Source organism: Hyperolius riggenbachi, chromosome 5 (assembly GCF_040937935.1).
Source record: "Hyperolius riggenbachi isolate aHypRig1 chromosome 5, aHypRig1.pri, whole genome shotgun sequence".
NCBI lineage: Eukaryota > Metazoa > Chordata > Amphibia > Anura > Hyperoliidae > Hyperolius > Hyperolius riggenbachi.
The window spans coordinates 329,229,852-329,257,443 of record NC_090650.1 but is presented as its reverse complement, the minus strand read 5'-3'; the positions used below and the strand labels follow the sequence as shown (position 1 = coordinate 329,257,443).

The following is a 27,592-nucleotide window of genomic DNA, read 5'->3' as shown; positions in this document are numbered from 1 at the left end:
CTCCGTCTGCAGCCTTCCTGGAATGTGTGACAGGCAGCACTGAGCTCTCTGGGGCTGTTCGATTTGACAGCAGCCTGGAAGAGCTCAGGGGGCTAGCCAGCAGGTCACCAGCTGGGAGGGGCGGGCTGAGAGGGTCCTGGGGAGTTATTCCCTCGGAGCTGTCCGAAGTGGAGGAGGCAGACCGGCAGATAATCGTTCCCCAAAGGGACCGAGAGATAGCTCCTGCCACTATAGAGGAAGTGCGTGTAGCGACGGTGGGAACCCTTCCCCAGCTGCAGCGCTGTCTCTATGGTCGCCAATTCACGGTTGTCACTGACTCCCATTCCCCTGGTTGGTTACGTCAGGTTGCCAAGGGCAACGACACATTGCAGCAACCTGACCTAGCTTTCCATTCGTGTAGCTTGGAGCTAACTGACAGGTGGGGAACCCTCCTGAGGATGCTAAAGGGTTACCCCACCCGGCCAGGCCGTCAATGTAGGCTTTGGCAGGATGATTCGTTAGAACCACCTGCCAGCGCTATCCGGAAGGGGAGCAATCATGGGAATGCTGATGGACTGTCCCGTCAAGCAGAACCAACAATGTAGGTGCTGGCAGGATAATCTGGGAAGATCATCTGCCTTGCCCCATTCTAAAGAGGGGAGTTGTGGTGATATATTGGGGTGCTGATGATGTTAGGAATAAAGGAATATATTCTTTCATTTTTCTGCCTGTGTTCCGTGTAAGTCTGCCAGAAGGGAGCTGTTACCTTGAGTTGCTTGGGGCCAGGAAATGGGTGATTGTCTTGACCATGAGGTGCTTTGAGTCTGTATGCAGTTCCTCTGAGAGTGCTAATGGGATTATCTGCCTGGCTGTTTGAACTCAGGAGATGGCCCATTGTCTCAATACACTAAGCCAGAGGACCAGTGTCTGGAGACTAACACAGGAACCTCTGAAATGTACATGACAGGCTATTAGAAATGGGTGAAGTCCTTTTGATACCATTTTTTACCTGTGGAAATTGAATATCTCTGGAAGCAGGGGGCTGGGACATTAGCATACAGTTCCTCTGGACAGCCAGAAAACAGGTAATTAGGAAACACTTAATCAGACAGTTGCTTTGAAGCAGATCACACAGGACATCCTGCTGCAATGTGAAAGCCTTAATCAATTGTCACCTGTAACCTGGGGAGATTGGAGGTTAACAAAGTCTTTTGTTGTATAGGACACTGTTCACATGTGGATGTCAGATCTCTGGGAAATCAAATTATGTCTGAGGATGTTATTAAATCTAGCTTCCCCCCGTCCACACAGGCTTACAGCCTCCAGGCGTATTTCATAGTATAAAACCGCAGCTAGGATAGCCACAACTTGTAGTTCTTGGAGGTAGCTCACACGGCTAGAACTAACCTGGTTCCTGACCAGAAGTGCGTACCGCCCGCAACAACACCAGATCGATACGCTGGTACGTTTATTTCCCGTTTATTTTGGTAAGCAAAATCGCTTTGTGTGTTATCTTTGTACATTTTATCTTGTAACTATTTTTACTTTGTTTTTTTGTAATCTTTTTGTATATATTCAGTTCTGCACTGTTTTATGTTTTTTCTGAAATATTAAATTATTATTTAATAAGTTTGACTTCTGCCGTACTAAACTAACACTCATAGCCTAGAAGAGACTGAAGTGTAACCGTGTATAAGTTCATGCCTAATTGTACGCTTGAGCAACACTACCGTAGGAAATTGTAATTGCATTGTGTGTGGGGGCGTTTGTCATACGTTGGCCTAAGCGCGCAGCTGACCCAACGTACGAACAACGCCAGTGCGAGTAGCTAACAGTATCGTTCGGAACGACTGTTAGTGGGTCTTTGCTTCACGACAGTGTAAGATTGCAACTGTGTGTGTGTGTGGGTGCGTGGCGTTCCCGTATTTGGCCTAAGCGCAAAGCTGACCCAAATACGAAAACGCGGAGTGCGCGCTGAGGACTCGACAGCAGAGTGGAAGTGTCTAGCAACGCTAGTGGTGGCAGTGAGAGGTGTTTTGAGGGGTTCCAGCCTTGTTTGTAGCTTAAATAAGGCTGTTCCCCGCTTAATCTGGTCAAACCCAGCAGTCGGGAACCGTATACGCAGGCGTGCCGCGGGCCGGTTCCTGACAATGTAAGGCGGGCATAGTGCACACTACAGAACATTAAGCCCAAAGTGTCAATTCTATAATTGCCCTACCTTAAATCATTTTTCATATGCCTGTGTTTTTCAGCCAATAAACTATGAAGAAGACAAAAGATTTCTGCTGCAAGTGGGAGTTGCTAATGAAGTAAGCCTTATAACACCTTCTGGGACCAAAAGCAAAGGCCTCACCACTATTCCTGTGACAGTCATTGTGTTGGATGTCGATGAGGGGCCTGAATGCCAACCACGGATTAAAGAAGTAAATCTTCAAGAAAATCAGACAATTGGAACTTTGGTTACGGAATACAAAGCAATTGACCCTGAGACTAAAAACTCTAATGGCATAAAGTAAGGCTTTGAATATAAATGTGCATACAACTGCTAACTTCATTTTTAGAAATAGTAGCATCTTCTACAGCAACTTTGGCAAGAAATGGTTTAAGGCTACAGACACACTAAGACGTTGCATCTTAGGGGACGTTATGGTCGCATAACGTGCCCCTAACGCAACGCATGGTGGTGCAGGAGAGGACATTAGAGTGAGCCGCGTCAGGCGGCTCTATCCGCATAAGGTCTCCCAGAGTGGCGCTGATTGGCCAGCGGGACCACGTGATGCGGAGCGAGACACTCCGCATCACGTGGTCCCGCCGGCAAATCAGCGGCCGCCAGTGCAGTGCCTATTAAGTAGCCATGTGCGCGGCTACTGTAGCGGCAACTCCCCTCCGCCCCCCCCACTGAGCATGTGCAAACAGTCTAACGCACAGCATGCTGCACTTTCACTACAACGTGCAGCGTTACATGTAACGCAACGTGGGCACTGTGAACAGCCAACTTGTGTTACATTGCTGTGCGTTTGGGGAGCGTTACAGGCCGCACTAACGTGCACCTGTAACGTCCCACTGTGAAAGCAGCCTAAAGGACAACCGAGGTGACATGAAAAATCCACTCTGCCTGAAAAAGTTAAACATCAGGTATGCAAGTGACAGTTTCTGTCTGGGTCTTGACCGGGTTGGACTGGGTCAGACTATAGCATAACTCTTACTGATAAGTAACTACAGCCATAAAACTTGCCTGTCAGTAAATGGCTTCTGAAAACAGGAAAGGGATAAAAAGGGTCACTAATTCATAGATTTGAGCTCTGGCATACTTCAATGAAGGTGTTATTGAGCAGAGACTATGAAACAGTAAACTTAAAAACTAGATTTAAATGTAAAATAAAACAAAAGTCATTTTTAGGAGACTGAGGATAGATGCAATAGTTTTTCTGATCAGTTTATTTTCACCTTGGATGTCCTTTAACCTCCCTGGCGGTAAGCCCGTGCTGAGCACGGGCTATGCCGCCGGAAGGCACCGCTCAGGCCCCGCTGGGCCGATTTGCATCATTATTTTTTTTATTTTTTTATACTGCATCATTATTTTTTTATACTTTGCTAGCTGCGTGTGCATGACGATCGCCGCCGATATCCGTCGCGCCGCAGCCGCCCCCCCAGACCCAGTGCGCTGCCTGGCCAATCAGTGCCAGGCAGCGCTGTGGGGTGGATCGGAGTCCCCTTTAACGTCACGACGTCTGTGACGTCATCCCGCCCGTCGCCATGGCGATGGGGGAGAGCCCTCCAGGAGATCCCGTTCTTTCAACGGGATCTCCTGATCTCCGATCGCCGGAGGCGATCGGAGGGGCTTGAGGGATGCCGCTGAGCAGCGGCTATCATGTAGCGAGACCCTGTCTCGCTACATTACATGAAAAAAAAAAACCGCTTTGCTGCCCCCTGGCGGATTTTAATAAACCGCCAGGAGGGTTAAAGCAGTGTTCCCCAACCCTGTCCTCAAGGCCCACCAACGGTGCATGTTTTGTGGAAATCCAGAGTCATTTAATGAGCTCTACTGCAACACTTATTACTTTACACTTTACACACGACGGACGAGCTAGATCGTTAAAAACGAACGATCTAGCTTTGCGGATTTTTTTCCAACGACGAACGTTTGCAAAAGTAGTACATCGTTGGAAACGGTCGTTCGTACTAGACTTGACATGCGCATTTCACTATTTCTCCATGGAACTTCTCATTTTTATGCGCAGGCGCAATAGTTGCTTTTACGTGATGTAACGTTCGTTCTAACGATCTGATCGTTACACACCTTTTTTAAAACTTTACTTAGGTCGTTCTTTCATCAATTAAAAGTTCGTTCGTCGTTGACAACGAACGATCGTTGTCGCATGTGTGTACGTAGCATTAGACCAGATATGCTGCCTGGGAAATTGGATGGTGGGAGTCTCATTTGGTAGCTTTACATGAATGTTTTCTTCTGTTCTTTAATAGTCTAACTCTTCCACACAGATACTCAAAGCTGTCTGATCCCCTTAACTGGGTGACCGTGGGTGACAATGGTCGCATTAGTACTGCCAAAGTTCTGGACTACGAGGCCAATGAAGTTCCAAATCACAAGTACAACATGACCTTTTTGGCAACTGATCAATGTAAGTTCCTTTTTACAAAGTGAAATCTGTTTTTTTTCATTCTAAATTATCCTTGGGTGTTTCTGAAGCATAACAGTAACTGAATTGTGTTAGTTGTACTGGTCATATTAATTGCATCCCATATTCTTCTTCTTCTCAACACATTGGTGGGATCTTTCCCTCCAAGCCGCCATACTTGCCTACATTGGGGCCCCCACATCAGCTACAACCTCTTCTGCATACTTTCTTAGTCGCCTGTCTCTCCAAACCCCACTTTGTGTCACAACCCTTTACATAGATAGACTAACAGTGGAGGGAGGGGATTTGATGTTCTGGTAATACCTCTCACCCACTTCTCCATTAATTTCCTTAGCAACAGTTAAAAAAGGGGTGAGAGGTAACAAACTACATCCTTCTTCTCCCAGCAGAATTAGTATGGCAGGGTTTTGAGTATCGTCTGTATATACAGTCAGTGTTGCAGGGGCAGTAAAATATTGTATACTAAGCTTTTTGAGTGACCCTTTTGTGATAAAACCAACATGTTTAAGCCCCAAATCTATAAACTGGGGCTGCCTTCTGTTTCTAATTTAAAAGCAAAATTGATGTGTTATTTATTTTTGAGTGGATGAAGGGGAAGGTGTGGTGCTTTCATAAGTTCTCTTGCTAGCGAAAAAGTGTTTATAGTGATAAGCAAAAAGACTTTACTAACATGAGTTTACATTATGACCCAGGTAGGAAGGTAAAAGGAGCCAATTAAAGGCTCCAATTGATTCACTAGCTGCCAACCAGTTGATCAGTAGGTGTACGTTTGATCAGTGCAGTGTCTTTTCTTGGACAGTAGAATAAAGATTTTTTTTTTTTTTATGTGCATAATCATGCTCTCCTTGCAGCGCTGGGTCCCTGGCTTGAGTCCCAGCCAGGGCAACATCTACAAGCAGTTTCTGTTCCCCATTGTCTGCATGGGTTTCCTCCCACATCCCAAAAATATGGAGAGAAGTTAACTGGCTTTAGACTACAATAGGCCTATGACTATGGAAGGGATTTGATTGTGAGCTCCTCCAAGGGACAGTTAGTGACAAAACTATATACACAGTAGAAGGTGTGGTACCAATGGAGTCCAAGGACCTTCCAAAGGAGACAAAGACTGGGACACCAGGGCCCTCTCATAGTGTAGCATGTCGAGCATATGGGACACTCAACACCAGTATGTGCAGAATACTCCACAAGAATGGGTTGCAAGACTGGCAACCACAGTGTAACGGCTGGTGAGGAAATCCCATCCTCACTCGGGTTCTTTAGTCTTTGACAATGTAGGTCGCTCTCCAGGAAAAGAAAATGGGGTATACGGGTTCCAAGGAACCAACATACATGGCCAACACACTAAGCGGAGGGGTTTGGTGTGGGATGTTACTGGGAGGAAGGAGTCGCCCCAAATGTAATGTGTGGAAGGGATAAAGTCAGCTGGATAAAACCTAAATAGGCTTACCTCTAAAAGGGGGTAGCCCAAATGATAACATTTTTAATAGAAACCAGACACTTGAAAACTCATTTCGCGGTCCGCTTCATCAGATCATAGAACAAGTGCCTCAATACTGGCAGTGTGTGTGTGTGTTTGTGTGTGTGTGTTATATATTTTTAGCCAGTAACACCAGGCCTGTGTTTACTCACAGCCTGTGTGAAGGAAATGCCTCATGTATCAGAGCTCTGCTTTCCCAGTCGACATCAGATTTGAGCCATACCATGTAGATGGGTGCCACTTTCCTGTCTTTGTTCAGAGGAATGATTTACTGTTTCTGCCCTGCCCACACACACTGCTTTCTCAGTTTTTCAGCAAGGAGCAGAGATACAGAGCACACAGAGCTGCAGCTGATGAGTTATTTACATGCTGATCAGATGCAGCTGAATGCTTTTGATGCTGTATCTCTGCTTTCTGACTCTTAAAAGACATTTCAGTCAGAATTGCAGTAACCTTCCAAAATAACCAAAATAACTCCTAACACTAAAGGTTGCCACTAACCATCCAAATTCTAGTGAAAAATCATTTCGGCGATAAGAGAATTCTTAACGGAAGTGAAATATCGTTATACATCGTTTATTGCACCATCAACAAACCAATCTTTGCTTGTTATCTATCACAACCAACAAGAAAATCCAAATTTTGGTTTGACAATCAGAGGACTGTCTTTATAATCGTTCATGATTGATTGTGTCCATCAACAGAGATTATTTATAACCAATGCGATCAGATTTATCTGACCCCTCGAATGATGTTTAACCAGAAATTGGACTGTTAGTGGCCACTGATAATGCACTTCTGTCATCTTTGCTCTCAGGTTTAATGTTTGGATGCCAGTACCTGACGGCTATGAAGCCAAACACTAGAGCTGTGATTGTTGTGGTGGCCTTTCCCCCATTTAACATTGTATCCACTTGAGATTTGCTTCACCCTCTCCGCCCTATAAATCCAAACAGGTTGAGGGGCAGAGAGATGTCTTTGTGCATTTTTTCCCCCTCCTTTGCAGATGTGTTTTTCTTTAGTGCTAATTGCATGAAAGGAATATATTGACCTCAGAGCTTTATCACATTCTGTTTCCCTTGTAACCTCATCAGCTGGCAAGACTGGAACATGCACACTTGTGATAAACCTGCAGGATCGTGATGAGCATCAACCAGGTCTGTCAAGGAGTGCTATCACTATCTGCAAGATGGGCAGAACATCTGCGACTGTTGACATAGTTGACAAAGATGGATCGATCGACAGATCTACATACCGAGTTAAATTGGATGACAGCAAGGACCCAAGACTTTCAGCTCAGTGGAATGTAGTTCAGGAAGGCCGTAAGTTACATTAAATGTACTTAGATCTTTGTATGCATGTTCTGGTGTGGTGGAAACAGGTAAGCAGCAATAAACGGCATTTAGACAGTTTATACAGCTTTGCTAATCGGCAAATGTAATCCGTTTTATCAGAGTAGGTTTCTTTTAGTATGGGGCCCCACAAAGTTTTAACAGTAGTGTGGGCATGTAGCCTAGCTACTTCCCTGTGCAACATTATTTCTTTTTAGACAATACCTGTTGCCTGGCAGTCATGCTGATTTATTTGGCTGCCGTATGAGAACAGGAGCCCATGGTGCAGAATCCTGTAAGATTCGGAATAGCAAATTGCTAAGGATGTGTATATACTCACAAAGGTGGGTTGCAAATCATTGCAACCACCATCAGAGGAGAGAAATTAACCACCCCTGCTCTGTTTTCCTGGTCTGTCTTCAGAACTGGTTGGATGCACTCCGAATGTTCTTTAGGACAAATAAAAGCCATCACCTCTAAAGATGTATGAAGAGACACTTAGGCCCAGTGCACACCGAGCGGTTTTTGGAGCGATCCGCCGGCCGCATCCGCCTCTAAAAACGCTTGTCTAATGTATTGCAATGGGATGGTGCACACCGGCGGTTTGCGGTTTTTGCCAAGCCGCAAACGCGCCTCCTGCGCGTTTGCGGTTTTCGGAAGCGTTTCGTCCTCAATGTAAAGTATAGGAAAAACGCAAACCGCTCTGAAAAACGCTAGTTCAGAGCGGTTTGCCAGGCATTTTTGTTACAGTAGCTGTTCTGTAACAGCTTTTACTGTAACAATATGTGTAATCTACTACACAAAAACGCACGCAAAACCGCTAGGTATGTTTAGAAAACCTCTCTAAACATACCTAGAATCGCTCTGAAATCAGCTCCCAAAACCGCTAGCGTATTGCGGATCTGCTAGCGGTTTTGGTGTGCACTGGGCCTTAAAGAGACAAAAAAAATTATGATGAATTGGTTGTATAGCACGGATAATTACTAGAACATTAGTAGCAAAGAAAATATTTTGTTATATAGGTGTTTTGTTTTGTATTTTTTACATTGCATCATTCTCTAATATTTGCAGTTTACACACTACTCGGGATTCTAAATGATTTTACAGAGCAGGCTAGCGAACTTTTGAACCGTTCTCTGCAGAAAAATAATAGTGCCAGACACTGAGATAATAAGCTTCAGAAGACCGAGCTCTCTGCGACTTTGAAAGTTGTGGAGCTCAATGGCTGTTTTGCACAGATCACAACTGGAGTTTCTTAACCTCCCTAGCGTTCTGGACGAGAGACACTAGAGGGCACCGCTCAGGCCCCGCTGGGCCGTTTTTTGAAGAATTTTTTTTTTTTTTTTTTTTTTTTTTTTTTTTTTTTTGTAAACAAGCAGTCCTACCCGATCGCCCGTGCTACCCGACGCTTCAGTGTCTCTTTAAAATAAGAGTAGAGGTGCCCAATGCATAAAAGAGAGAATAATAAAGCTTTTAGGCTTCTTGCACACAGGGACGTTACAGGCGCACGTTAGTGCAGCCTGTAACGCTCCCCCCAACGCACAGCAATGTAACACAAGTGGGCTGTTCACACTGCCCACGTTGCGTTACATTGTAACGCAGCAAAGTGCTGCATGCTGTGCGTTCTAGGCGGCTAAGCCGTGTTAGACTGTTTGCACATGCTCAGTCATGTTGGGGAGGAGGGGAGAGTGGCCGGGCACATGGCTAATTAATATTCACTGCACTGTGACGTGCAGTGTTTACTTCCTGGAGCGGCCGCTCTGTGCGGCGATTGGCCGGGCGGAGCCACGTGATGCCTCATGCGTCCAAGAGTACGCATCCTGGACGCCAGAGTGAGCTGCACAACGCGGCTCACTCCGACGTCCACACCAGAGAGCACCAGGCGTTGCGTTAGGGGCACGTTATGTGCCCTATAACGTCCCCTAAACGCAACGTCCTGGTGTGTCACTGGCCTTAATGCAGTCTATTGAAAAAAGGTCTTTTATTTAACCACTTGCCGACCGCACGCTTATACCGTGCGTCGGCAAAGTGGCAGCTGCAGGACCAGCGACGCAGTATTGCGTCGCCAGCTGCAGGCTGATTAATCAGGAAGCAGCCGCTCGTGCGAGCGGGTGCTTCCTGTCAATTCACGGCGGGGGGCTCCGTGAATAGCCTGCGGGCCGCCGATGGCGGCTCGCAGGCTAAATGTAAACACAAGCGGAAATAATCCGCTTTGTTTACATTGTACGGTGCTGCTGCGCAGCAGCGCCGTAAGGCAGATCGGCGATCCCCGGCCAATCAGCGGCCGGGGATCGCCGCCATGTGACAGGAGACAGCCTGTCACTGGCTGCACAGGACGGATAGCGTCCTGTGCAGCCCGGATCTCCAGGGGGGGCCAGGTAGGAGAGGGAGGGGGAGGATTTCGCCGCGGAGGGGGGCTTTGAGGTGCCCCCCCCCCCCCGCAACACCCGGCAGGCAGGAGCGATCAGACCCCCCCAGCACATCATCCCCCTAGTGGGGGAAAAAAGGGGGGCGATCTGGTCGCTCTGCCTGCACGCTGATCTGTGCTGGGGGCTGCAGAGCCCACCCAGCACAGATCAGCTAAAACAGCGCTGGTCCTTAAGGGGGGGTAAAGGGTGGGTCCTCAAGTGGTTAAAGACGCTGAAGCAAATTTTTTTTTTTTTTTTTTTATGATCTAGTAATTTGTATGTGTAGTACAGCTCAGAAATAAAACATTAGGAGCAGAGACATAAGTCTAATATGGTTAACAGTACAGGAAGAGTTTAGAGACTTCAGTTATCTATGCAAAAAAGCCATTGAGCTCTACCACTTTCAAAGTCTCAGAGATCTCGGAGTTCTGAAGTTTATCTGAACTGTCAGGCAAGGATTTTCTTTTTTTTCTCTGCCAAAGGACAGGTCAATAGTTCACAGCCTGCTCTGTAAAAACATTTAGATTGCTGGGTGTCGTGTAAAATGCACATATTAGAGAATGATGCAAAAAACACTATATAACTGAAAATAAAAATATGAGAATATTTTCTTTGATACTAATCTACTAGTAATTATCCGTAGTACATACCCAATTCATCATATCATAATTTTTTTTTTTTTTTTTTTTTGCTTCATTGTCTCTTTAAGCACATAAAATTGACTGTTTTGTGGTTACTTGCTTCCTCAGGTCAGTGAAAAAACAACGGTGCCTATAATAGAGTACATATTATTATGATTTTACAAAAGCCATTACAGTTCATAAAAACCTTTACCCTATACCTCTTGTCACGATTTTGCGAACGCCATTACGGCAAGTGCATGAAAATGCACACCAATTCTTATCTGGAATACCCCTTTAAATTAGCCTGCTTTTTAGAAAATGAGTGTTCTTCCATCTCACAACCCCTGCACTGGGGGAATGTGAGTGTTTGTACTTACTGAGCGAAGCCATTTACCCTAAAACCAGACCATCCACACAGGAAAAAGGTTATCTATCAGGGCACTGGCGAACTGAGGGGGCTATTCCGGGTGTCTGGAACCTCCCCCCTGCACTGAGCTGTGTATTCAGCCAGGGAAGCCCGCATAATATAAACAACCTCATTCTCCCTCCCTTCTTACTTCTGGTGCTTCCCTCCAGCTAATAGAATGAGAGAGGCAGCCCAGCTTCCCTCACAAGCAGATGCAGCCTGCAGTGAGAGAATGTTGATTATGGAGTCCTGGACTCTCCACAGCACAGAAGTGTCAGACATGATGAAATTAGAGTGCAGGCAAGCTGGTAAATATGCACAGCATGATGCAGAGCTTGCCTGGACTCAGGGTCCGTGGGCAAACATCTGTCTGGTCTCTCCCCATTGTTATAATGACTGCATGTGTGGGTAAGGTGTTTAACAAGCTGAAAAGTTTTTGACAGTCCCTAGACTCCAGGAGGGCTTCTTTCTGACTTGTGTGAGAGACTGACAGGGACAGGAGTCCGATTACAGGCAAGTAGCCTGTCTGATGTGGGACTGCAATACAGATAAGTTCTCTGCTCCATCTCAGGCTATTCTCAATTTCTCCACTCCTCTCTCTGAGCTAGTGCAACGCCAAAATGACAATAGCAAACGCTAGCAATTTGTGAGTGTGATTTTGTGAAGTGATTTTCAGAGCGATTTTTGAATGAATTGCTCAAAAACATGCTACATGCAGTATACCTGCGATTTTGAAAAAATCACAACGCTGCTGTGGGAACACCCACATAGGGTAACATTAGTCAAGCGCTTTTCAAATCACTGTTGATTTGAAAAACGCTCACAAGCACTCTTGGTGTGCACCAGCCTCCTTCATTCACCTTTGTTTCCCTCTTCCCCTAGAGCTGGCTGTGTGTTCTTGTCATACAGGAAAGCTAAATAAAAGTGCAATCCTGGTGAGGCAAAATATTATTATTTAGTATTTATATAGCGCCGCCATCTTCCGCAGATGCATATATCCCTGCATCATATGGGTATCGCTTGCGCTATGTGACACTATGTAGCATATTCCACTGAATTGTCCAAACTAAGTCTATCTCCTGTTACTCTCTTGGGGAGTTGTTCCAGCGCTGTACCCCTTTCACATTTGCTGCTACCAGAAGCCCTCAGAAACACTCGTGTCCTTGAGTACTTCCAAAGATAGGCAGCTCCGTAATACGCCAGCGCACTTTTGTGCATGGGCAGTATGGAGCACTAGGGGACATAAGTGCTTCCGGACCTTTCAGGAACCCCCCCTTAAAAATCCTGCGTTTGCCCCTGCAGGGGGGCAATAAAGCTCCTCCAGGAAGATTCCCCATTCTAGTAAAGATAAGGGGATGCTTGGACAACCAGAACCCCTCATAAAATCATTAGGTGACAACATTCCTGCACATAGCTGGAACCAGAGTAGAGAAATGACTTATAATTCACCTTGATATGAAAGAATAAGTCATTCAGACATTTTACTAAATTAATCCGTTTTCTGTCGATACTAGCCATTTCAAAATTAGCAGACAATTATTAAAAATGATTTGTGTGTGGTGGGACCACTCAGCATGGCCCTACCACCTCCCGAAAGCAAGCTACCGTGTGTTCCGCAGTGGAATACCTCAGGACACGCGTCCTCCGACCCGGAGCTCCGACCCGGTCCCTGGCGATGACGTCAGAGCGACCTAGAGGTCACTCTGTACTGCGCCTGTGCGATCGGCACTGTCAATCACCGCCACGTGGGCCGGAGCGGACTGCGCAGGCACAGAACTACTGCGCCTGCGCAGTCCGCTCCAGCCCACGTGGCGGTGATTGACAGCGCCGATCGCGCAGCCACAGTACAGAGCGACCTCCAGGTCGCTCTGACGTCATCGCCGTAGACCGGGTCGGAGCTCCGGCAAACTGCTGCGGGCAGAGCTGCGGCGAGGGAGGTCCTGGGAGCTTGGGGCTGGAGGAAGCCCCCGGTAAGTAGCGTTTATTTTAGAAAACTTTGCCTGACAACTCCTTTAAGTAAACTATTAAAAAATCATTCGTCTAAGTGCTGTTCTGAAAAATCTCTGCAACAAGGATTCACATCTCCAGAGACACGTTACCACAACCGTGTTAATATTAATATTGTTGTTTTTCTATCTCTTGAAAGGCTGTCAAATTAACCCTTTTTCCTACAGGATTTTGCTAGAGTTAGACTTGGAGCATTCGCACACGTTCTTACGGATTGGTGTCAGCGACTTGGCCTCTATATGAGAGCCCAGATTGCATCGATTGTATATACAATTGAAATTGGACTGTGTGGACTCACCAACCAATCCAAAAGGTTACTTTGCCTGCAGTGCTGACTGCCTTCAGGATTCCCTCAGGGTCTGAGGCTTTATGGTAAATTGCAGCAAAGGGAACAGGAATTGGTGGGTGACTGCGCATACGTCACACCTCTATCATACTAGCTTTATGTAAATATATCATCGTGATAAACTAAAATGCTGAATTGACAATACCAATGAATAGTTTTGACTGCAGAATGTTATGCATATTTATTATAATTAGAGGTGTATGATAAAGGTTTTTGGGAACTGTAATGGATGGTTTTATATAATAATTCTTAGAAAATGTATACAATTTACTATAGGCACACTTTTTTTTTTTTCACTGACCTGAGGAAGCAGGTGAGCAGCCACGAAATGAGTTGTCAATTTTATGTGCTTAAATAAGACTTTTTATTCAATAGACTGGTCCATATTCTTCAAGGGAAAGATTTACCTCTCTGTTTTATAAGAGCAACAGCTTTATTAGCCTATGATTTATGCATTGGGCTCCTCTACTCGTTTTAAGTGATCTGATGATCAATTTTTTTGTCCAGGGTCAAAGGTTAAAAGTATTGGAGGCACAGGATCAGCAGGAGAGCCAGGCAATTTGCACTGTTTTCAAGGGAAATGTCAGCCTCCATATCCTCTTAAGTTCAGGTGTGCTTTAATGCTGTACGTGGCTTCCCTTTTCCTTCAAAACTGCCATGGTTCTTTGTGCCATAGTTTCTGAAATATGTTGGAATCATTATTTTTGTTATACTGATCAATCCGAACATGGTTGTTTCCTAATAAAATACAGATTGGTCTACTGCACATTTATGCTATGAATTTCCTGTTCGCCACAGGCCAAATCACCGGCAGCATAGATGGTTTGCATAAGTCAGGTCAGGTCCATTGAATGCTGTTAGCATCTAGTGCTATGCTCTATCTATCTATCTATCTATCTATCTATCTATCTATCTATCTCTATCTCTATCTATCTATCTATCTATCTATCTATCTATCTATCTATATATATATATATATATATATATTAATTACCTATTGTTCTACATCACTATACTTCAGCAATGCTAGGGGCAGTAATCACTTGCTTCTGGAAGTGCTGTATGTGCAGTTGAGGCCAAAATTGCCCCCCCTTGTGAAATTGGCCCACACTTTATTTTCTCCATGAAAATGACCATTAGTGAGTTTATTTTATTTTCCAAAACAACCATGTCCATTAAGTTAAATTAGGGTGTTTTATTGATAAGTAGCACTGGCAAATGTTTGATTTATATCAAGTTTCATCAATACTGCAAACATTGGGAAGAAGTTTTGGAAAATGTTCTACAATTCCTAATTTTGGTCGTATCTGTTGAAGAGCTTGCACACAATTTTTAATATGAAATGAACGGTTTCTTTTTTTTCTAATGCATAGAAATAATTTAAAGTATTTTGCGTCTCTCTACAGCATCCTCCATTAAAATTGAAGACGCCGGTAATAATGACAATGGAGAGTACTCACTTCCAGTACAGATAGTTGATCAGCAAGGTCGCATCTCTGTGGACATTGTAAGAATACTAAAGTGCGATTGCCCTGATAGTTTGAACTGTGCTGAGGGCCGTAGGGGTGGATCTGCTGCACTTGGAGGACTGGCAATTCTTATAATGGTTCTGTCAGCACTGCTGTTTGCTGCACTTATGTGTAAGTATCTGTTTGTATCATCCTACTGTTCAACAAGTCATTTATCTCTATCTTGTATATTCTACCTAATACCTCATGTATGCAGTTGTAAGCACATTAAAGGGTGTGCTCGTATGGCCTTTCAGTACCAAACTGCAGCCTTAATCACAAAAATGGCTGGAATGTGTGAGGGTACAGGACAGAAATGTACCTAATTTGTACTTCCCAAATAGATATATACTTGAATGTCAGAGAGGTCAGTGAATTACTAATGCTGCACCTCAGCTGAAGCATAATTGTGGAGGCCACCATCAAAACAAACAGGTGCCAAAACTGTATACTATACTCTTGCCTCCTCAGCAGTGCTAGCTGCTCTCACTGTCTTGGCTGTGGTGAGTCCTGAACTTGGAAGTTCAGAAGCCCAGCAATGCCTCCACCAGTCCTTGCCTTGCCTCAATTTGGGATAGCCAGCACCCCCTTCCTTTTCCACCACCCAGTGTGACTTAATTGCCTAGCCTCTCCACCTGTTTGTTTTCATGGTGGCCTCCACTACGTTACATACACTACACAATACATACATAGACATAGGACTATGGTAGGGATTAGATTGTGAGCTCCTCAGAGGGACAGTTAATTGACAAGACAATATACTCTGTACAGCGCTGCGGAAGATGTTGGTGCTACATAAATATGAAATAGTAATAATATTGATTTACTACAGTGACCCTTTAAAGCCAGTGAGCAAGACCACCAGAGAAGTCCATGAACAGTTTTCTTTATAGGACTTCCAGTGTATATGTGGGTCCTCTTCTACTTTAAAGTTTTGATAATCAAATTACTGAACAGGATGCTGTCAGAATCCTCCCACTATCAGACCAACACCCACATGAGGTAGCCTTGGAGGAACAGCCAGTGTTTCCCAGTGAGCAAAGATCATCATATCATCTGATCTAGCCAACCTCATCCCTGAGCTAGTGAAAAATGTGTGGCCATCACTGCATCTCCTCGTAAAAATGAATCTGAGCTGGGTTGCAGTGTTGGCTGCAAAGAGGTAATCTTTCCATCACAGGGTGTAGTTGGAATATTGGTATCAACTGAAAATAGCACTTCCTATTCTCCTCCATTTTCTAACAATTAAGTGTGGGAGAGTAGACTAGGGCTATAACTTGTTTTCATTTGTGTAGAATTCCAGAGGTCCATTCAAATTCCTCCAGTCCTTTTAACATAATAGGTGTGAAAAAAATATGCTTTTTTTTTTTAATACAAAAATTCATTTTCTCCCCCATTTCCCAGGTCTTTTGACTGCATGCCTGTGTGGTGCTGGAGCGGGCAAAGGTAAACTGGGTTTCCCTGATGATGCAGCACAACAAAACCTCATTGTAACAAACACAGAAGCCCCTGGAGCAGATGTCATGGTAAGTCTATGCAGTAAAATGTTTTTTTTTAGTTTTTTCATCTAAAGCCAGAATATAGGGTTGGGAAAGGTTTGATAGCTAGGCTTACCTGTGTCATTTTATAAACCATTTCAGGGCGTTCACTGGTGGTGCAGGTTTAGATCTTAATGAAGCATTTAGTATAACAAATTGGGGTTGTTTTTTTTTGCTCGTCTCCAAGGTCTTGTGCATGAGACAAGATATTAAGGTTTCTTATGAACTGTTGTAGTTCACCATTCCTCAATACTGGGAGAAACCTTCAACCCTAACACTAGAAAGTTCTGGAATTTCCACCTGAAACTACAGTGGGTTGTTGATTACACCAGGTATGCAGTGACAGTTTCACTCTAGTCAAGATCTAGTTGGAGTATAGTGTAAATGTCTAATTGCCTATTTAGACTTTCAATCAGACAAAACTGTGCAATTGGGCAAAATTGTAGTGGCTTTTTGTAATGTCTATTGCTCTTCAACTATGGTGCAAATCAAAAAACACAGTTGTATAATGTATGGCCGGCTTACAACTCACTGTTTACTAATTACAGCCATAAAACTATTTCCAGGCTGGGAACGCGAGGGATTCTTCGGGTTCCCAGCCACAATAGCATCCTCTATGCTGTTATTGCGGCAAGAAAGCCGCAATAACAGCATAGAGGGTGCTATTGTGGCTGGGAACGCGAAGAATCACTCGCGTTCCCAGCCCGTCGGTGGCTGTCGCCGAAACCGGAAGCAGCCGCCGACGGGGACAGGAGGCTCGGAGCGATGCTGCGAGGGCACTGGACAGCTGCAGGGGGCTGAGGGAAGCCCCAGGTGAGTAAAACAATTTTTTTTTTTTTTTTTTTTTTATTTGACTTAAGTATCCCTTTAAGGTATCCTTTAAAGATGGCCATTATTGATACAATACCATCAACAAGCAGTCATACAATTTTTGATCTGCACTTCTATGCAATCTGTGCCATTATGGATTTTCTTCATGCTGACTACACTTTCCTGGGTCAACTTATACTTGAGTCATCAAAAAAATTCCAGCTTAAAGCGGAATATAACCCTGCATTTCAACTTTGCTCTAAAACATTATTTACAGTATATTATATGCAACCAGCATTTTTTTTTTTTTACTAGACCAGCATTGGAAGGGTTACACAGGGCTTTAAAGTCCCTAGAGATTTCTGCAGACGCATCCGAACTTCAGTTAGATACTTTTTGTTTACAAATATGTATCTTTTAAGTGTTTATTGTGACTCATCTCTCTCACTGAGAAGGAGCTTGGAGGACAGCCAAAGAGTGTGTAACTGTTTATCAATAGATACATCTAACTAAATAGAATGTAACTATCTGAACGTCTGCACGAAACTTAAAACCTCTGTTTAACCCTTCCAATGCTGGTCTAGTAAAAAAAAAAATGCTTTTTGCATATAATATGCTGTAAATAATGTTTTAGAGCAAAGTTGAAATGCAGGGTTATATTCCGCTTTAAGAGTGAAATATTTTGGTCGATTTTTATATTAGATTATATATGGTACTTTTGCGTGGACTATAGCATTGTAGCTATCGCGGCGCCCAACTCGGGCACGAAGCAGCTGGCGCTGAGCACCAAGAAGACCTGCTGTGATTAAATTTCTTTTGAGTTTAACAAGACTACACTGGCAGTTCTAAAAAAAAAAAAAAAAAAAAATTGTACTTGCATACGAATGCATTTTGGATATGAGATGGCAGGTTAGGCAACTTTGCTCATGCTATTCACTTTTTTTTTTCTTTTTCTAGAAATGCCAAGTTTATTTTTCTTTGTGAAATGTAAATGGTTGACCAAATTTGTGTAGGTTTGCTTGTTGTCCCTTTTACCATAAATTTCCTAACAATCCTCTTCATCTTTTTTTTAGGATCCAAATTTTAAAGTTCCAGTACACATTATAAAGCCCTGTGTTAGTGGAGCTTCTGCAGGAGGCTCTTATGATCAAAATGGGCAAGAAATGCATCAAATTGAACAAAACTTGAACCAATCTACAACCAAAATAAGAGAACACCTCATAACTGCCGGTGGGGGAGGTCAAACTCTGCAGTCCATACGAGGAGGGGGACATCAAAGGATTGACTCCAGCAGGCATACCTATTCAGACTGGCACAGCTTTATGAACACTCACATCGGAGATGTAGGTATACATACTGTATCTGCATGAGGAATGCTCATCCATGCAATAATATGTAGAACCTAATTGAAGTGGACCTGAACTTTTGCACAGGACAGAAGGAAAACCTAGAGAAATGCACCCTGTTTGTATTTAGAGAGTTTAGCCTGTCTAATTTCCCCTCATCTGTTTCTAATCTCAAGTTGTAATTTGATCTCTCCCCTGTGTCATATGACTGCCATAGGAGATAAGCTCATTTGAAAGCACAAGGTGTTAACAATATGTCTGCTTCCATGAAAGCAGGAAGTAGAAACACTGGAGATTTATTTTAGGATTTGTATCACCTTTTAAACAAACATTTTTGTTACAGCTATTATGCTGTTGCATATCTTTTAGAGCAGAGAGAGATGTTCTGAGTTCAGGTCCGCTTTAATTTATTTGAACCTAGACATTTAGCAGGATTTCAACATAGCATAAATGATAAAAGGGCCCTGGGGAAATTGGGAAAGTCACATTGTGCTTGTTGCGTAGCATACAGTGAAGCATACAGTCATTGAAAAGTATGCTTCATTACGCATGTTATGCATGAACACACTGGGATGTCAGTCTGTTGGATTGCATTGCACTGGATGCACTCTGAACATTGCACAGACTCTCAATTTCAGTGTGATTCTATACGTTAAAATGCCTCCGTTGCATCACACCGCAGTGCACCACTGTGAAGTTAGCCTAAATGTGTTTTGTTTACTTTTTGCATTTAAGGAAAAATGAACTTTAGGATCTAACACTTTAAATGTTGTTGTCTCATGTTCCAGAAACTTTACATGTGTGGACAAAGTGAGGAACAACAACATGGCGAAGATTATGTTCTCCCATACAATTATGAAGGCAGAGGTTCAGCAGCTGGCTCTGTAGGGTGTTGCAGTGACCTTCGAGGAGAAGATGATAGAATGGACTTTTTAAATCAACTGGAACCCAAATTTAGGACATTAGCAGAAGTTTGTGCAAAGAAATGAGTGGTTACAACATCGGCCTTTTCCACCATGATCTGCTTAACACCCCTTTCTTTCTCATGATAAAATGAAAAACAGGGTTTCCCTGTGCAAGATAAAGTAGCAACTTCTTCAATTAATTCCTCCCTCCCCCCCCCCCCCCAAAAAAAATATCTTGCATCATCATGCGATATTTTACTTGAACCAAAATCAAATTAATAGCTGTGACCTTTAGCCCTAAATTACACCCCCCCCTTTTTTTTTTTTTTTTTTTTTTGAAAGAAACACGGCAGGAGTCATCGATGACCATCTCCTGAAAATGCTAGCTGCGTGGCTGTAATACATTAAAGATACCCTCACGGAAGCATCTTGATCTTGAATGTAGAAGACAAATCAGAACTTATACTTTCTCCTGTTTTAGAAAGTGTTCCTGTCAAATAAGAACTATGTTGCAGCCAGGAAACTAGCTCTCTTCGACTGTGTGCCTACATTCCCTTCGTAATGGGTGTACCCTGATGATAAGCCATACTACTTCTCAGTGCAAAGTTGTTCAACCATCTTGTGCTTGAATCAGAATACCGGTTTCTGGCTTCAACTGCCAATCTGCCATGGTGTTTGGAATCACGTGGCGATGCCCAATACATCCTATTATGAATTTTGTATTCGATAATCTGAAGAGCAAAAGCATTTGTGGATTCGCTGATATTATCAACCCTTAGTATTTGCATCTTTTGTTTTTTAAAAGCAGTTGTTTTGTAGAAAATGTAAAGATCATTTTTAAATTATTGGATACCTTTTTTTTTTTTAACCTATTTTAAAGTGGATCTCTGAATATGTGCTTAGTAAGTTGAATGCCCCCTCTTGTGGTTGGATGGTTTGCACAGCCAGTCTCCTAAACAAAATCACGTTTTTACGAATGTCAAGAGCAAAGCAGCTGGCAACAAATGACCCTAGCCAGTCATAACTGTACATGTTTGTCACCTTCATGGATCTAGCTATCAAACGTGACAAATAGATGAGTATCTGATATTGAGTAATTACCTCTGCTTTTATATTACAGGGGTGTGGTTTGCTTTAGAAATGGATACATGCAGGCTGTGAATCGGGACAGTTTCTAACTATGTATTCTTTACATTTTGTTTTTTAATTTGAACTTTTTTATGTGTTTTCAAAAGAAAGATAATCCCTGCATCTAACCAAACATGAACAAATTCAATGCAAATTATCCTAAAGGATAGGGTGTGTGTTTACCTTTTGCAATCAGATGACTGTTTCCTGTTTAAGCCTACAGAGGAAGGAGAAGTAATGTGATCAGGTGATAGTGCCTAGCATAGGAGACTCACAAATTGCTCATAAGTGACAGTACTACATATTTAGAAATTATTTCAACATTTAAAAGCTTAATGGAATAGAATGAGTTAGTACTGATCTGTTTGATTCAACACTGCTCATCTTGAGAGGGGGTAAATAGTTTCCAAAAGTCCAATGATTCAGGAAAATGAATTTCCAGTTCTTGCATACACTGAACAATTCAGATGCATTGAGAAACTTCCTCCTTTAAATCGTACAAATGTTCTCGTAAATTAATCTGCAAACCACAGAAAGGAAAACAGATTGGTGCATACATACCACTATTGCTCTTATTTTTTTTGTGCATTGAACTTGCCAAGCTCATGCAGCCATGACTTAAGGCAAAATACATTTTTTTCCCTTGAATTATATTAGTTAGGGAAGTTTGAAATACAGCCTGTGTGAGACTTCATATTCCTGTGTTTTGAAAGCACACTCATTTTTTTAATAAAGGATTTTAAATGTGTTTTTACACAGTTCTATATGCTGTAGGTGTGTTAAAGTGCACTTTGTGTGCAACATCAGTTCATGCTTTCATTTTTTATTTTTTTTTTTATTAACAAGCATGTTTTAAGCATGAAAGGGTCCTGGAAAGTGAAGATGTGTGTTTTTTTTTTTTTTTATGATTTTTTTTTTATTTTTAATTTTTTTATTATTAGTTTTGAACTGTCCCCTTTTCAGCACTGTTATTTATTGGGTGCCGATAACAGTACAAGTGGTAAAGTGAAGTGGTCTTTATTGCTTTAGCCCAGGTGTATTATAGTGTGATATTTTTTTTAGTTTTTGTTTTGTTTTTTTGTTTTTTTTTTCACCTTGTTTTGTACAGCTTTTCATAGAATAGTAAGGTTTATTTTGTTTGCATTTTTTCTTTTCACATATACAGTTCAAATACATCTTAAGGTACTATTAGGGAAGGCTCACACTTGTTTCTGGGAACTACAGACTATTTCTTGCAAGATGCATGCATGATCTGTGGAATTTCAATGAGGAATTACATATATTGTGCAGGTTGTCGTATTTTATGCTATACAGAATCCCAGATGGTTTCTTTTTTGCATTGCTGCAAAATGTCTGCAATTTTCAACAAGTGTGATCTTTGCCTTTTTATACTTTTTTGATGAAGCACAAGTCATAAACACTTTGCACCTTCATGGGTGTCCCACTCCACCCCCCCTTGAACTTTGAGTCAGTGTTATGTTTACAACTTCCCACAAAAACATAAAATCATTTGTGATTTGCCACATTAGATCACGTCTTTATCCTATATGTACTTCAGCAGAAATCTAGAATATAGGGTTTTAATTACTCGTGTACATGGAGTAGGTGGCTGCAAACAGAAAATGGAGTTTGCAAATAGAGCGGCAATACATGTTACAGGGGACCTTCTGCCTAAGGGAGCTGTACATGAGGGGACTACTGTATGTCTATGTTGCATGTGGAATGGGAGTGGGGCTGCTGCACATGGAAGGGGAACACAAGATAGTTGGTCTTGGGGTGGAAAAGGTGTAAATCTGGCCCTAGTGGATTTTTTTTCCTGCTTCATCCATTACTGTTCTTTTTACTGAAAACAAATATCAGCAAGTCCTTCCGTTTAAAAATGGAGGATTTGCTTATCCACTGCATATCATTGCAGAGCTGCTATGCCTGAAGCAGATTGCAGTATGATCCTTATAGTAGATGCTAGGTAAGCCTTCATGTAAACCTATTGGAATGTTTTGATCCTGCCAGCTTACCCTTTCCCTCTAGTGGTCACTCAGCCTTATTGTTTTCATGTATGCACTTAACAAAATACAAAATTTACTGTAGACACTACATCTTATTTAGCTAATTGTCTGTCCATTCCCAAAAATACACCCAAATGATTGAAGTATTTCCCCCCCCCCCCCCCCCCCAACTTTAATCCAAGATAAATTGCACTGATATTTAATTTGTTAAAATATTTGTCTTCTGAAAGAAATGTAATTGTGGTGCGCGTTTTTATATTTTGTTTTCCCTAATTCTGTTAGGTATGCCTTGTATGTAAAGTATTGTTTAAAGCTAAAAAGTGTACAGTCTTTGTTGCTAGGATGCATAGAACACCACCTCTAATGTACAGTTTTGTTTTGTTTTTAATACTTTTGTTTTTTTTTTCTAAATCTCCGCTTTTGCACATTCACTCTGTAAACCTTTCTGCTAAATAAAATGCTGTTATATGTATCAATGGCTTCCAAGTATTTTAGTAAATTTTCATAATTCATGGTACTGTCTGGTTACTGTATGCTGCTGTATTGGAAAATGATGTATGAAAGTGCCCAATAGGGATGGTCAATGAGATGTAAATTATTCTGAGTCCATGCTTTTTTGCTATTATGTAAATTTATGTTTGTAGCTTGAAATGGGCGAATCAAATGCTGCTGCTTTGGCATTTGATTCCTCTATTTTCAAGCTGCATAGATTTAGATACGGTACATTTGGTATTACAAAATGTCATCATCCTTGGAATTATTTGCATCTTATTGACAATCCTTAGTAGCTAGAACAAAATAAGAATAGCTGTGAAATTTTTCAGAGCCCACTGGAAGAATTAAAAATATTTGCAGCAATTTCAGAACTGCAGATCTGCCCACTTGCAGTTATGACATTGAATCTCTAGTTCTTGTATGTTTTAAATGCATTCTGTCAGTCAACATCAGAAAGTATTTCAAAGTGTATGTGACCCTATGACAGGAGTTAAACAATTAGCAGCGCCAGCGAGTGGAGGAAATCCACAATCGAGCTAAATTAAGTGTATAAAGCACTTTGCTAGGTAAACAAAGTGCTTTAGGGCTGGTTCACACGGGCGTCTGCTGAGCTTTTGCTTGGCATTGCGTTCAAACGCCAGCGTTTAAACGCCAGCGTTTAAAAGCTAGCTTTTGAAAGCTTTTGAAAAGCGTTCAAGGCTAGCAGTTCTGGTCTCTGCTATTGTTTCCTCGCGTTTACTGCCTCTGAAAGCAGCATGTTGCTTTTGAGACTAGACACAATGCTGGGATCTACTGCCAGGCTTTCATGAAAGCCTGCAAAAGCCAGCTCTAAACGCTCCCATTCACTTGCATGGGATGGCAGTAGATCCCAAAACACGCTGCGTCTGAAACGCTGCGTTAAACGCCACAAAAACGCCCGTCTGAACCAGCCCTAATACACGCTTCCTCCTCGCCTCTTGGTCTCATTGTTCCAGAGACCACCAGCGAGGAGGAAGCAGTAATAAGTATGCACCACACATTTTTTTTTTTTTTTGCCCACAGCCCTCCTGATCGCCCACCCCAGCCTTCAGACCCCCCCCCCCTGCCCACCCCTCAGAACACTGTTTGCACCCAATCACCCCCCTAATCACCCATCAATCCCTGTCACTATCTGTAAACACTATTCTTTTTTTTTATGCCCTAAACTGCCCCCTGCTCCCTCCTGATCACCCCCCCAGCCCCCCCCCTGTGTACTGTATGCCTCTATCCCCCCTGTAATAGCCCACTGATCACCTGTCAATCAGCCCCTGTCACTGCCACTTATCAATCAGCCCCTAACCTGCCCCTTGCGGGCAATCTGATCACCCACCCACACCAATAGATTGCCCCCAGATCCAACATCAGATCACCTCCCAAGTGCATCGTTTACATCTGTTCTGTACCCTAAACACCCACTAATTACCCATCAATCACCCCCTGTCACTGCTACCCATCAGATTAGACCCCTATCTGCCCCTAGGGCACTCAATCACCCGCCCACACCCTCAGAACGCCCTTAGACCCCAGCCCTGATCACCTCGCCAGTGCATTGCTTGCATCTATTCCCCCCTCTAATCACACCTTGAGACACCCATCAATCACCACCTGTCACCCCCTAGCACACCTACCCATCAGATCAGGCCCTAATTTGCCCCGTGTGGGCTCCTGATCACTTGGCCAAACCCTCAGATCCCCCTCAGACCCCCTTCCGATCACCTCCCCAGTGCATTGATTGCATCTATTTTCCCCTCTAACCACCCCCTGAGACACCCATCACTCACCACCTGTCACCCCCCCCCCCCCCCAGCACTCCTATCCATCAGATAAGGCCCAATACAACCTGTTATCTAAAAGGCCACCCTGCTTATGACCGGTTCCACAAAATTCGCCCCCTCATAGACCACCTGTCATCAAAATTTGCAGATGCTTATACCCCTGAACAGTCATTTTGAGACATTTGGTTTCCAGACTACTCACGGTTTTGGGCCCGTAAAATGCCAGGGCGGTATAGGAACCCCACAGGTGACCACATTTTAGAAAAGACACCCCAAAGTATAGGTGTTAGGTGTATGACGAGTTCATAGAAGATTTTATTTTTTGTCAAGTTAGCGGAAATTGATTTTTATTGTTTTTTTTTTTTTTTTTTTTTTTTTTTTTAAAGTGTCATTTTTCACTAACTTGTGACAAAAAAATAAAATCTATGAACTCGCCATACACCTAACGGAATACCTTTGGGTGTCTTCTTTCTAAAATGGGGTCACTTGTTGGGTTCCTATACTGCCCTGGCATTTTAGGGGCCCTAAACCGTGAGTAGTCTAGAAAACAAATGCCTCAAAATGACCTGTGAATAGGACGTTGGGCCCTTTAGCGCACCTAGGCTGCAAAAAAGTGTCACATGTGGTATCGCCGTACTCAGGAAAAGTAGTATGCGTTTTGGGGTGTATTTTTACACATACCCATGCTGGGTGGGAGAAATCTCTCTGTAAATGGACAATTTGTGTGTAAAAAAAAAAAAAATCAAACCATCGTCATTTACAGAGATATTTCTCCCACCCAGCATGGGTATGTGTAAAAATACACCACAAAACACATTATATTACGTCTCCTGAGTACGGCAATACCACGTGTGGCACTTTTTTTGCAGCCTAACTGCGCTAAGGGGCCCAAAGTCCAATGAGCACCTTTAGGCTTTACAGGGGTGCTTACAATTAGGCACCCCCCAAAATGCCAGGACAGTAAACACACACCACAAATTACCCCATTTTGGAAAGTACAATAAGGGTATAAGAGGCGCCCTGGTGTAATAAAAGCATCTAAAAGCAGTTTAAAAACGGGAAATAAATTTGAGGTAGCTTACCTCAGTGATGAGAAAATCTTTGTATTTTACAAAGGTTTTTATTAGTAGCACAGGCAACGCGTTTCGCGGGTCAGAGCCCGCTTCCTTAGGCCAATAACCGTGCCAAACTAAATGACAGATTCAGCAAAGGGAGCCTCCCCGCCTGACCCACGAAACGCGTTGCCTGTGCTACTAATAAAAACTTTTGTAAAATACAAAGATTTTTTCGTCACTGAGGTAAGCTACCTCAAATTTATTTCCCGTTTTTAAACTGCTTTTAGATGCTTTTATTACACCAGGGCGCCTCTTATACCCTTATTGTGCAATCACACCCCCTTACCTCATCCGTCAGAGGGGTGGGTACAGACCACACGTGGCTTCGACCACGGCGGATATCTGTCCCCTTTCTTTTACCAAGGAGAGCGACTGCATCCAGGTCCCTAGGGACCACCCCGAGTGGAGTCGGGTTTGTTGTCTCCACCTGCTTCCTGTGGTCGGTTGCCCCTCTGCAACCCACCTTTGTGAGTAGTGTCTTACTTTTATTACGTTCAATTGTTTTTGACATACTACACCATTGGGCTCCCACTTTTGTCTCCTGTATCTTTTTACTAGAGGGTGTTTTTGACACCCACATCCCACTACATTTTGGAAAGTAGACACTTCAAGGTATTCAGAGAGGGCATAGTGAGTCCGTGGCAGATTTCATTTTTTTTTTTTTTTTGTCGCAGGTTAGCAGAAATGGAATTTTTTTCTTTTTCTTTTTTGTCACAAAGTGTCATTTTCCTCTAACTTGTGACAAAAAATAAAATCTTCTATGAACTCACCATGCCTCAGTGAATACTTTTGGGATGTCTTCTTTCCAAAATGGGGTCATTTGTGGGGTATTTATACTATCCTGGAATTCTAGCCCCTCATTAAACATGACAGGTGGCCAGAAAAGTCATAGATGCTTCAAAATGGGAAAATTCACTTTTTGCACCATAGTTTGTAAACGCTAGAACTTTTACCCAAACCAATCAATATAGGCTGAATGAGGTTTTTTTTATTAAAAACATGTTTGTCCACATTTTTCGTGCTGCATGTATACAGAAATTTTACTTTCTTTGAAAAATGTCAGCACAGAAAGTTAGTCATTTCTTGACAAAATTCATGTCTTTTTGATGAATATAATAAAAAGTAAAAATCGCAGCAGCAATCAAATAGCACCACCAGAAAGCTTTATTAGTGACAAGAAAAGGAGCCAAAATTTATTTAGGTGGTAGGTTGTATGAGCGAGCAATAAACCGTGAAAGCTGCAGTGGTCTGAATGGAAAAAAAGGGTCTGGTCCTTTGGGGGGGGGGGGGGGGGGAAAGCCTACGGTCCTCAAGTGGTTAATATTGACGTTTGACTCCTTAAACTGTGAATAAGAATATGATGTACAGTGTTATAAATCACCTTTTTGCTTCGACACCAGCAACTTCTTAAAGTTGCACCTCACAGACTGTGAGATAACTTGACTCTCAACACAGCAAGCATTATTGGAGGTAGACCGTTCTCAGGCTTCTTCAATATACAAGTAGTTTATTCAGGAAACCGATATACAGATACAGTTCATCATATCTTAGCAAAGCAGAGTCTTCTTTAGTCATTCCGTTGTGTTGCAGCCTCTTGATTACCTTCCTAGTGGCGGTAATCAGGTCATCTTCTTTCTATTCTAAGTTACATCTAACTAGGTATATACAGCATACATTATATCCGCTTACATCAAGAAAGGAAATAATTATGGT

At 42.8% G+C, this 27,592-nt stretch overlaps 1 protein-coding gene across 2 annotated transcripts in view; it reads left to right on the top strand.

The window, feature by feature from the left end:
• The window catches only part of LOC137518890 (desmocollin-2-like), a 58,239-nt gene extending 35,291 nt beyond the window's left edge, over positions 1 to 22,948 (top strand). The window contains exons 10-16 of one of the 2 annotated variants that reach the window (XM_068237304.1): positions 2,232 to 2,491; positions 4,480 to 4,619; positions 7,209 to 7,436; positions 14,642 to 14,875; positions 16,148 to 16,269; positions 18,165 to 18,434; positions 19,226 to 22,948. In XM_068237304.1, coding sequence (XP_068093405.1) covers positions 2,232 to 2,491; positions 4,480 to 4,619; positions 7,209 to 7,436; positions 14,642 to 14,875; positions 16,148 to 16,269; positions 18,165 to 18,434; positions 19,226 to 19,426 — 1,455 coding nt within the window. In that variant the 3' untranslated portion in view covers positions 19,427 to 22,948. Of the gene's footprint in view, positions 1 to 2,231; positions 2,492 to 4,479; positions 4,620 to 7,208; positions 7,437 to 14,641; positions 14,876 to 16,147; positions 16,270 to 18,164; positions 18,439 to 19,225 lie in introns of both variants that reach the window. The other variant, XM_068237305.1, reaches the window with a different exon arrangement.
• The last annotated feature ends 4,644 nt before the right edge of the window (positions 22,949 to 27,592 follow it).